At 43.9% G+C, this 12,750-nt stretch overlaps 1 protein-coding gene across 1 annotated transcript in view; it reads right to left on the bottom strand.

Annotated features, from left to right (window-relative positions):
- Nucleotides 1-12,750, bottom strand: part of FBN2 (fibrillin 2) — a 384,738-nt gene that overhangs the window by 339,590 nt on the left and 32,398 nt on the right. Inside the window, exons 3-4 of the mRNA XM_063964252.1 lie at nt 12,599-12,697; nt 2,961-3,056 (exon numbers count right to left, since the gene is read on the bottom strand). Coding sequence (XP_063820322.1) covers nt 2,961-3,056; nt 12,599-12,697 — 195 coding nt within the window. The remainder of the gene's footprint in view (nt 1-2,960; nt 3,057-12,598; nt 12,698-12,750) is intronic.

The following is a 12,750-nucleotide window of genomic DNA, read 5'->3' on the forward strand; positions in this document are numbered from 1 at the left end:
TAATTTTTTCAGACTGTAAAACAGTCTCTAATTAGATTACCCCCCCGCCCAACAAATAAAAAATAAAAAAATAAACGTTTTTACCGGCGACAAAATTACCGTTGCAATTAAAGTCCCCCTAAGCCTTCGGTCCCCATAGCAACGGCACACTGTGCACCCACTATAGCTACACCCATGTTCTTGATCATTTTGATTGTTTTTTCTGATCTTACATAATGAAAAAAAATTGTTACTTAGAAATATTATTTTTTTTAACATTGACTTTTAAGAAAATACTGTATGAGAAAAATGAGCAAAAGCAGTTAAGGTTAAATAAATTTTATTATAACAAAAAAAGTGGTATACACATACTGTAGGTGCTATAATATCTAAACTCATGTTGAGCAATTTATGTCCTCCACTTAAATGTAGCACTGAGCCCACTTTCACACATGCAAAGAGTACAGTAATGGAAACATGTACTGTAGATATAAGAAAGGTTATGAACTCTCTCCTGTTGATGTATCTTTGGGAGTTTAGTTAAACTCCCTTCACTGAAGTTATATGAGATCAAAAGCTTGGCCAAGAATTGCACACACGAGTAAAAAATAAGCCAAGATGGCAAAGAGATAGATAATGAGAAGTGCTCCAAAACTATAAATTTACAATGCTAAAAGCATATGTTTCATTTACAGTGATTTGGTGATTATTTATTACAAGTAATCATCAATAAACGTAGGGTGTTATTACAGGTGCCAGAATCCTCTCTCTAGACTAGACTTACTGATTAAAACAGTAAGGAAAATCTTTTTGAACGTGATTTGTAGTCTCTTTACAGCAGGCTAGAGATGAGAAACACTGACATTGTGCAAGAATTAAGTTTGGCAGAGAAACAGCTTTGGTAGAACAAACTTAGTCCTTCTGTACTATATTTGCAGATTGCCATTTTGCTGATTTTATAGTCTACAAATAGAGCTGGGTCTACAGATCTGCTGTGTGGTGTGGCCAGGGTAGCACTAGGAACACTTAAGGTCAAATTCCTCTGGCAAAACGAGTAAAAGGTTGCAGCCAAAACTGAAATGAAGTAAAAATTTCACGGAACAACTTTGAACATCTTACCGAACTGTACAGCAGGATGCATATGCAATGCTTTCCTAATATACTCTAGGTCAGCGCTGCTTATACTTTGTGTGGTTAGTAATCAGTGATGGGCAAAACTGCCTGTAGGTGATGAAAAATAGAACAGTTCTGTTCATATGCATTTAATATTATTGCCCTCTTAAATCCCATGACTAGAACCGCGGACAAGTGTCTAGTAAATTTACTTCAGCATACTGCACATGTGCCAAAAAAAGAAATGGTCATTAGTGCATGCACCAGATCAGGTATAAGCACAAGGATGGATCTTTTGCCCCCAGCGAGGGAGGGGTTCAAGTCTAGAAACTAATGATTACGGTCGGTCACAGATGTGGACATAAAAACAGTGGGCAGGATAGGCTTCCAAATGCAGATACAGCGATTTTTAGTATACATGGGCGGATTCTCACATTAGGATAAGGAAGTAAGTAGGCCACTCCGGTCAATCGTATGTGTCCCACTCTATTCTACAGATATCGCTTTCTAGTCTCACATATTCTCTCTACAGTACATGTGATTTAAAATAAACTGATAACAGATCAATAGTTCATTAACATTTTTAAGGAGCCTAAATTGTGTCAGTTAATGTCAACATACAGCTTCTGATTACACAGCCCAACTAAAAATACAAAAACATTTGTTTTGTTGCCAAGGATATTTGAATGAATTTAGGGTATTTTGGGGTATGCTTAATTAAAAAATGAAAGTACAAATGTAGCCACGTTCATCCAGCCTGCAGCACGGCCGCCCAGGCACATGCGCCGCACCAAGGCACAGGTGCAACTTAATACGCTGAGCCGCGTCTTATATGCCGTCCATGTGTTCCTATGGGCACACATACTTAGATGCACGTGAACGTCCTAGTCGCGAGCGAACTTGCTACACCTGCTATGCGGCAAAAACAGCAAGCTGCAGGCTAGATGAGCATGGCTACGTCTGTAGTTTTTGCAAACTGGCTCTAGTTCTTGAAATAATGGATATACTCAATTAATAGGAAACTTAGCCATAACGCGTGCATGTGGGAATCTAACGGAACACTCTGGAAGGTGAGACACACGAGCATTCTAGGTATTCACTCCGCAATCATTCTAGAATATTCCCCCTCCGTATAAGAGTGTTCGGCCACCGTCAGGTGACAGTTGGCAGTTCAGCGGTTTGCATTGTCTATTCTGTTTTTCTTGTGCTCGTCCATGTATCTCAAAAATTAGACACAATCTAGCAAAACTGATGTCATATTCGTAGTCAGCACCACAAAGTTACCCCAATATCACTTTAATATGATTGGGGGAAAAATTAGGGTTGATCAGTGCTTTGTTAAGTAGTACAGACAAAATAGCTTTCTGAAGACAAAGATACACCTCTAAGACTATTGAGGTTTAGCCAGGATATACTTTTTCATATTTTATTCAGATGTTTAGAGCTGCATTCCCTGGTTGGGTGAAAAAGTCCCTCTAACCACTAACCACCACTTGTCCTTCTCTGAAGGTTATACTCCATGCAGCCATTCATTCCGGGGATCCATATCTTAACTCACACCCCTTTCTATATGATGCATTGCTGGGGTGGCATCCATACCACTACAAAGTTGTAAGCTTGCTGCTTCTTACTGGTTCTCTCACTCACACCCATCCCATCAGCCACTTTAAAATGGACATCTCTAACAACTCCTATGACAAAGCAGGAGTCCAACTTTAAGTGGCTTTGAACATATCCTATTGATAATTTCTTAATTTGGTTTTGTCCACTGTTCTAAAAAAATGCTACAAGATGTGTTTAGTGCCAGCTGCTTCAGCAATTGTTGATATTCAAAGACTGATAAGACTCATACACTGTAGTTTACTTACGTTGTCCACAGTGTGCTCCAATGTAACCTTTATGACAACGACACTGATCTTCAACACACGTTCCTCCATTCATGCATCGTATGCTACATTGAGGGACTGTAAAAGTGAAAAGTTATAATACAGTTAGTTTAAAATCCCATATATCCCATATATATTAATAGCAATCCAAAAAATGTCTTTACTTGCTGTTGCTGTGTACAATAGTACAGGGTAATGTTGCTCAATGTTGCTGTGCAGTGAGTAAATTCGGGGGGTTGTGTTTGGCGTGAGATGTCTGGCCACCTGGTCCCATGCAATTCAGCTAGCACCAGGCGTCTTTTTTTACTGAAAATGTTTTAGTTGCAATGTGATGTGACTAGGCAGCACAAGGAATCTGAGCTAAACAATTTGATATGTGCCATTTGGAGTGACAGATTTTACCTATGGGCTGCAGGCCTGCAGCTCTTCCAGTAAAATCTGCCACCTCAATGAGCTCAGCTGAGCCAGTTGCAGTCTGTGACTGCACTGGCTTCACTGTGACTGGCAGTGACTTTCTACTGGAAGTGCTACGTGCCAGTCACCCGCAGGACATGCAGTCCCATTTGAAGGTGTTTGCTCCCTTTGGACCCGTGAGACCGGACAGCTTCCTGTGGGAAACCACTTCCTGCCTTTTCGTGCAATTCAATCTGGCTTTTATGGGCTGCAGCTGATGCAGTCCGTAGAAGCCGGATTTTCGCACATGCGCAGTCAATCCAACACATGTGTGCATGTGCTGGTCCCAGCACTTGCAGATCCATTGTGCAGCTGATGGGACCCAGCTGACTCCTATTCTCCTCATCTCTGGGCATGGGTAGCAGCAACCCCCTACCCAAAACAGGTAGGAGCTGCCACTGATCATTTCTATATCTGTGTGTGACTGAGTCTGTATACGAAGCACAATGGAACTTGGCATGGAAAGAAGCCATCGCTGCTGCATCATAGCACTTCATATACAGATTCAGATTCAGTCATATAGAGAAATACAAGTGACGCACATCAATTTAATCAGTACAGTCTTCCGGTGCATCCTAGTCACATTGTATTGCAATAAAGACAAATGTTCATGCAAAAGACACAAAAAAGACACCTGCCACTAATAGAGTCGCATAGGACCAGGAGCACCGAGATGGGCTGTTTGGCGTGATTGCACAATGATGTATGGGGATACATCAGTAGTTACTGGCCAGTGGGTCCATCCTGACCAACATCGTACTCTACTCCTAGTGACACGCTGCCCACAAAGTTACCTCACAAATCTGCAGTAAGCACAGACTCTGCCCACAGCTAAGATACTTGCTTCTACTCCAACTCCCTGCTGCACTGCAGTCTCCCTCTCCAACTGCTCCAACTGTCCTACTTCTAACATATTTAAATAAACTTTATTTTAAAATGACACAGGCACCTACCCAGCCAGCACATACGTAATATAAGTTGAAGGAGGAAGAGACAGTTAACCAGGGACTATATCAATTATAACCTTAAGCAGTTATCAGCTAGGCCAGAGAAAGCCTTTTGCCCATTTACAACATTGAACTCAACCATCTCTCCTTCTTCAACACTACAGAGGTACTTTCTGGGGTTATTCTTGATGGCAGTATAATGTACAAACACATCTTCCCTATTGTCATTCCAGTTTATAAAACCATATCCATGACGCACGTTAAACCAGATAACTGTGCCCAAAACTTTGATTTTGCTGCTGCATCTTGGGTATCAGCATCTGGAGAAACGGACATGGCAATCCCTTGAAACTGGTTCTGATGTAAAGGACACACTTCTACATCCCTGGATTGTCCTTCTTATAATATAAAATATTGCACCACAAGCTACAGTACTGTATCATGACCAGATCAGCAAACCTCAAGAATATAAAGAAATATAAATTTGAGGAAAGAGCAGACAAACATTGCAACTGTACTGAATAGGGAGCTCTAAAAGCCTAATAACTATGTCACAACCACCACAGCAAAGGATATTTAAAACATTCACCACAATATTTTATATGTATCATTTAATATTTTCATTAAACAAAAAGAGAATATAAACTACATTAGGGTGAAAAATACTAATCTGGGTTCTGACATTCCCTTCTTTTCTCCCCTCACCATGATAGAACCTGACAGGCATCTTCTGTACATTACGTTTTCTATTTTGCACAGAAAAAAAAAATGCAGATGCACACTCTATAGCACTAAATACGGCTAATCAGAATAACCACCAGGTGACCTCATCAACACATAGCTTCTGCTTCTTACTATGTAACACTTATTGACACTTTAACCTCTCACTAGTGTGATGCCAGATGAGGTTACCTGGTCGTGGTTGGTGGTCCCATATTTTTCCTCTATGTTAGATTGCAGAATTTATTATAATTATTTGGCTTAGCATTGTTTCATTGTCTCATTAGTACTATAGAGTGTGCATCTGAATTTTCTTTTTTTTTCTGTGTGGAAATACAAGTCTAGGTGTTAGGCGCCGAGGGTCCGCTCGTCAGTGCGGCCGGCGCCTAGCAACGGGGACGCCACTGTCGGATCGTGTTCCCCGTTGCTGGGTCTAAGTTTATATCATCACTGGTTTCCTGGCTGTGTAGCATGCAGCTGCACGGCATGTTGTAATTATCACTCATCTGTTTCCCTGGCCATGCAGCTTGTCAGCTGCATGGCATTTAATCCAATCAGCCTCCAAACAGCTGATTGGAAGACTCTCTGTTAAAAGCACTCCCAGGACTCCTCACAGACGCCGGTGATAGCTTCCTGTTTGCCTGATTCTGCTGCAGAGAGAGTTCCCAGTCCCGGTCTGTTCGTTTGTTCCTGTTCTCAGTGATCCTGTACTCGGAAGTTACCATCTGTTCCTGGAGTCTGATCGAGCACCTTTAACATCTGGTGGCGTTCGTGAGTCGCGGCGCAGCCGTGTGTTGTGGCTTGTCCGCTACTATTTATTATTGTGTTTATTTTGAGTTCTGGAGCTTTGCGGAGGATTCCGCTTCCACAAGATCCACTCTGGTGTCCAGCGGTGCCGGATAGGAGTGTCGGATCCGTGGATCTTTGGTTGTCCTTTTCCCTGGCGGCTAGTCCGCACATACCTTTTGATTTAGTTTAGTTAGCTTGTAACCCCTGGCTTGGTTGCTTAGTCAGAGGGCCCCTTGTTATCACCCTGTCTCGGACTTCCCCTTGTCTCCCATTAAGACCTGCGGGGGCATCGGGGTTGGGCAGACATAATCCGCCCTTCGAACGCGGCTGCCATGGGCTCAAGCAACCATAGTCTCGCAGGGGATTTCTGATAACACGGGCGAGACAACGGAGTTAGGGCGCCAGGGGTTACTAGGCTCTCCAGCTCCCACAACCTGTATTTCATTCCTGTACTCAGATCTCTGCCATAAGATCTTCTCCAGTCTGGAGTACAGGAATCGTAACATTATCACCGGCCAGACAAAAGAAAAAAATTTTCAACAGGAGTTAATTTTTTCACTTATCCAGTTGGGAGAATTTTGTCGGCCTCATGAATCCCACCGGTGTTGGGCCAAATCCTGGCCAGTTTTTGGTTAGTCAGATTCAGGAACTTACCCAGATGGTTCAGGATCTGTCCCTCCGGGTAAGCTCACAGGAAGATCTGTTACGGACTTCCTCGAGGGTCATCCCTGAACCAAAAATGCATCTGCCTGACCGTTTTTCTGGGGATAGAAAACAGTTTTTTAATTTTAAAGAGTCTTGTAAACTGTATTTTCGTTTAAGACCAGTTTCCTCAGGTACGGAGGCTCAGCGGGTTGGAATTATAATTTCTCTGCTTCAGGGGGATCCTCAGACCTGGGCTTTTGGTTTAAAGACAGACGATCCGGCCTTATCGTCTGTAGACGCCTTTTTGAAATCTTTAGGGCTATTGTATGACGACCCTGATAGAGAGGCATCCGCAGAAAGTCAGTTGCGTGCTCTAAGACAGGGTAGGAATCCTGCAGAGAATTATTGTACAGAGTTTCGCCGTTGGTCGAACGACTGTGGCTGGAATGATCCTGCCCTGCGCAGTCAGTTTCGCCTCGGCTTATCTGAGTCTATAAAAGACAGCCTCCTTCAGTATCCCGCTCCTGAGAACCTTGATAAACTCATGGAGCTCTCTATTAAAATAGATCGTAGGCTCAGAGAGCGGAGGACTGAGAAAGGGGCATCTGTAGTTTCTTTTCCCTGTGTTTCTTCCGTTCCGGTAGACATGGAGGAGCCTATGCAGATTGGTCTCTCCAAATTGTCTCCGGAAGAAAGAACCAGGAGGCAAAATTCTGGTCTGTGTTTGTACTGCGGAGGTAAGGGACATTTTGCCCGTAGTTGCCCAAACAAGTCGGGAAACTTCCTGACCAAGTGAATAGTGAGGGGGTTCACTTTGGTCTACAGCTCATCTCCTCAAATAATTCACTATTGGTTCCTGCTAAAGTTTCTTATGACAGCCTCTGTTCCTCGGTCTCTGCTTTTGTGGACAGTGGAGCTGCAGGAAACTTTATGGACTTAACATGGGCCAAGGCCTTAGGTATTCCTCAGTTAACCTTAAGTAGGTGTATCACCATGCATGGTTTAGATGGGAGTCCCTTATCCAATGGGGTTATTTCTCTATGTACACCTCCTGTTTTGCTCTCGGTGGGAGCTCTACATTCTGAAAAGATTGAGTTTTTTCTTACCCATTGTCCAGCAGTTCCTGTGGTTCTGGGTCACCCTTGGCTGGCCTTTCATAATCCCATCATAGATTGGCAGTCTGGGGAGATCCTACAATGGAGTACCATCTGTGATAAAGAATGTATTACACTTCCTATCCGAGTAGCTGCTGCCAGGTCCGCACATATTCCTGGAGAATACCAAGATTTTTTGGATGTGTTTTCCAAGGGCAATGCGGATATTTTGCCTCCCCATAGGCCTTATGATTGTACCATTGAGTTAATTCCTGGTGCCACGTTGCCTAAAGGAAGGTTATATGCATTGTCTGGTCCTGAAACTGTGGCCATGAATGAGTATGTGAAAGAAAGTCTTGAGAAAGGGTTTATCAGGCCATCTAAATCCCCTTTAAGTGCAGGTTTTTTCTTCGTAGAGAAGAAGGATGGTTCCCTCAGACCCTGCATTGACTTTCGAGCCCTGAATAAAATCTCAGTAAAGAATACTTACCCTCTGCCTCTGATCTCTGTCCTCTTTGATCAGCTACGTTCGGCTGTTATTTTTTCTAAGATTGACCTGAGAGGAGCATATAATCTCATTAGAATCAGATCAGGGGATGAGTGGAAAACGGCATTCAGTACTCAATCAGGTCACTATGAGTATCTGGTCATGCCATTCGGCCTATCTAACGCTCCGGCAGTCTTTCAGGATCTCATTAATGATGTGCTCCGTGAGTTTCTGGGAAGATTCGTTGTGGTCTATTTAGACGACATTTTGATTTATTCTGACTCTATAGAACAACATGTTACCCAGGTGCGTCAGGTACTTAAGAAATTACGTGAAAATCACTTGTATGCCAAACCGGAGAAGTGTGAATTTCACGTCACGGAGGTATCCTTTTTAGGGTACATTATTTCCCCTCGGGGATTCCGAATGGAACCTAAGAAGCTCCAAGCCATCCTGAGTTGGGCGCAACCCACCAACTTAAAAGCAATTCAGCGCTTTTTAGGGTTTGCAAACTACTATAGAAGGTTTATTCACTCTTTCTCTGACATAGTTGCTCCCATTGTGGCACTCACTAAGAAGGGAGCAGATCCTACCAATTGGTCATGTGAAGCTAAAGTATCTTTTCAGGCCTTGAAACAAGCCTTTGTCTCAGCCCCTGTCCTTAGACATCCCAACCCAGAATTGCCTTTCATCGTTGAGGTAGATGCCTCGGAGGTTGGTGTAGGGGCTATCCTTTCTCAGAAGGATCCAGATTCCCTTGAGTTACATCTTTGTGCCTTTATGTCCAGGAAATTCTCATCTGCTGAATCCAACTACGATGTTGGTAATCGGGAGTTGCTGGCTATTAAATGGGCTTTTGAGGAGTGGAGACATTGGCTTGAAGGAGCGACCCATACCATTTCTGTTTTGACGGATCACAAAAATCTTCAATACATTGAATCAGCTAAGCGACTGAATGCCCGACAGGCTCGTTGGGCTTTATTTTTCACTCGTTTCAAATTCATTATCACCTTCAGACCTGGTTCCAAGAATACCAAGGCAGATGCCCTCTCACGCAGTTTTCTTCCCGTTCAAGACAACAGTCCGGTTACTCTCATACTTCCGCCTTCAGTCATTCAGGCAGGTCTCACACAGGATGTTTTTTCTCAATTGAAGCTGCTTCAACATCAAGCTCCGGGAAATACTCCTGCTGGCCGTCTTTTTGTTCCTGAGTTTTTGAGAGCAACTGTTTTGGAGGAATTTCATGATAGCAAAGTTGCAGGGCATCTGGGAGTCGCTAAAACTTTTGAATTGGTATCCCGCTCAGTGTGGTGGCCTGGTCTTTCTAAAGACATTAAAGAGTTTGTTGTTTCGTGTCAGGTCTGTGCACAGCATAAAGTTCCCCGTTCTTTGCCTATTGGTCAACTTATGCCATTGAATGTTCCCCTTAGACCATGGTCGCATATCTCCATGGATTTTGTGGTGGATCTCCCTCTGTCAGCTGGATGCACAGTCATATGGGTGGTAGTGGACCGTTTTAGTAAGATGGCTCATTTTATTGGTCTTCCCCGATTGCCATCTGCCCAGGGATTGGCAGTCTTGTTCCTCCGTCATGTTTTCAGACTCCATGGGTTACCCACTGATATTGTTTCTGACAGGGGTCCACAATTCATTGCACAGTTTTGGAAGTCTTTTTGTGCTTCGTTAAAAATGAAATTATCATTAACCTCCGGTTATCATCCACAATCAAATGGACAGACTGAGCGAGTGAACCAATCCTTAAAACAATATTTGCGTTTGTACTCGGCCAAACTCCAAAATGACTGGTCTGAGTTTCTTCCATTGGCAGAGTTTGCTTATAATAATGCCTGTCATTCCTCCACCAATGTGTCTCCATTTTTTGCAGTTTTTGGTTTCCACCCCAGAGCTAATTCATTTTTCCAACATTCCTCTGTCTCCTCTCTGGCCCTGACCTCTCATCTTAAACTTATTTGGAAAAAAGTGCACATAGCTCTCAGAAAAGCAGCTTTCAGGGAAAAAGATTTTTCGGACAGGTTCCGGCGGCCGTGCACTTTTAGAGTAGGAGACAGGGTGTGGCTGTCGACTCGCAATATCAAACTTCGACAAACCTCAGCCAGATTGGGTCCTAGATTTATTGGACCATTTCTCATTATCAAAAAAGTCAATCCAGTTGCTTTCCGGTTACAGCTACCAAAAACGTTACGGATCGGAAATACCTTCCATTGCTCTTTGCTCAAACCATATGTTTCATCTAGCAGATTTCCTCGTAAAAAACCTCAGGGGAGATCACCAGTTAATGTACAGGGTCAGCAGGAGTTCGTGGTTGAGAAGGTTCTCGATTCCAAGTTGTCCCGGGGTCGGCTTTATTTTTTGGTGCATTGGAGAGGTTATGGTCCTGAGGAAAGGTCGTGGGTCCTAGATGAGGACCTTCATGCCCCAAGGCTCAAAAGGGCATTTTTTCAAGAATTTCCTCAGAAACCCGGATTTAGGGGTTCCTTGACCCCTCCTCAAGGGGGGGGTACTGTTAGGCGCCGAGGGTCCGCTCGTCAGTGCGGCCGGCGCCTAGCAACGGGGACGCCACTGTCGGATCGTGTTCCCCGTTGCTGGGTCTAAGTTTATATCATCACTGGTTTCCTGGCTGTGTAGCATGCAGCTGCACGGCATGTTGTAATTATCACTCATCTGTTTCCCTGGCCATGCAGCTTGTCAGCTGCATGGCATTTAATCCAATCAGCCTCCAAACAGCTGATTGGAAGACTCTCTGTTAAAAGCACTCCCAGGACTCCTCACAGACGCCGGTGATAGCTTCCTGTTTGCCTGATTCTGCTGCAGAGAGAGTTCCCAGTCCCGGTCTGTTCGTTTGTTCCTGTTCTCAGTGATCCTGTACTCGGAAGTTACCATCTGTTCCTGGAGTCTGATCGAGCACCTTTAACATCTGGTGGCGTTCGTGAGTCGCGGCGCAGCCGTGTGTTGTGGCTTGTCCGCTACTATTTATTATTGTGTTTATTTTGAGTTCTGGAGCTTTGCGGAGGATTCCGCTTCCACAAGATCCACTCTGGTGTCCAGCGGTGCCGGATAGGAGTGTCGGATCCGTGGATCTTTGGTTGTCCTTTTCCCTGGCGGCTAGTCCGCACATACCTTTTGATTTAGTTTAGTTAGCTTGTAACCCCTGGCTTGGTTGCTTAGTCAGAGGGCCCCTTGTTATCACCCTGTCTCGGACTTCCCCTTGTCTCCCATTAAGACCTGCGGGGGCATCGGGGTTGGGCAGACATAATCCGCCCTTCGAACGCGGCTGCCATGGGCTCAAGCAACCATAGTCTCGCAGGGGATTTCTGATAACACGGGCGAGACAACGGAGTTAGGGCGCCAGGGGTTACTAGGCTCTCCAGCTCCCACAACCTGTATTTCATTCCTGTACTCAGATCTCTGCCATAAGATCTTCTCCAGTCTGGAGTACAGGAATCGTAACACTAGGCATGATAGCACCTCTTATTATGTTTGGAATTTGGGTTTGAAATCAAGGCCTCCATAACCCTGCTTTCTATTTTCTTAAGATATTATTGTTGCACTATGGAAGCAGCTAACTTAAAGGGACATTTACTAAGCAGTGATAAGAGTGGAGAATTAAGCCAGTGGAGAAGTTGCCCATGGCAACCAATCAGCACTGAAGTGACATCTATAATTTGCATACTATAAAGTAATACAGTGCTGCTGATTGGTTGATGAGACAACTTCTCCACTGGTTCACATCTTTGCTCTTATCACTGCTTAGTAAATGTATCCCTAAATGATACAGAAAACTTGATACAGAGGTATCTTGACAACTATAGAAAAGTGAATAACATATCTGTCTGTATTGTCTGAAGAATGCCATTCTCGGTGTAGGTATTACTATGATTACTGAACATTTGGGAAGCTACATAAACATAGAGTCACAATTCTAACATTTTATGTGGTTTGTTGAATGTTTGAAATTGCTTTTTTTTTTTTGATACGTTACTGCTGTAACCCATACTTACCTACTTTGAATGTGTCCTCTCCGGGAGGAGCCCGGAGAGGAGACGCTGCAGGAGACTTCAGGGGGTGGGGCCTGGTTGTGACATCATCAAGCCCCACCCCCACATCCGGAAACCGGAGCGATTCTCGGGTCCGTGGGAAGGGGGCAGGGCTAAATTGATGCGATTCACGTCATTTTAACCCCTTCCTTACTCAACGGACCCGCAAACTCAGGAGAGTATCTCTCCATCCTGCCCGCATCACTAGGATGCGAGCAGGATGTGGGAGACTTGCCTACTCTTCCAGGGGTGCCGGGGGCTACCCCAAAAAACGGGAGCCTCCCGCAGCTTCCGGGAGAATAGGCAAGTATGCTATAACCATGCTGTAACCTGGAAATTACTACTTTTAACAGCATTGTGATTGCTTATTAATAATAGAAAATTATTATATAAAAAAAGTAAAATAAACATATTTTAAGTGGAAACTCACCGGTTTTAGAGACACAGGCTGGGGAAACCTGTCCATTAGAACAAGTACACATGTTTGGACGGGAACAGAATCCATCATCGCAACTGTTTCTACAAATTGCTAAACAAAAAAAATTATGTTAAATGTAAGTTAATGTGGAATTGCATTAAACA

The sequence above is a fragment of the Pseudophryne corroboree genome, chromosome 1 (genome assembly GCF_028390025.1).
Source record: "Pseudophryne corroboree isolate aPseCor3 chromosome 1, aPseCor3.hap2, whole genome shotgun sequence".
NCBI classification, from domain to species: Eukaryota; Metazoa; Chordata; class Amphibia; order Anura; family Myobatrachidae; genus Pseudophryne; species Pseudophryne corroboree.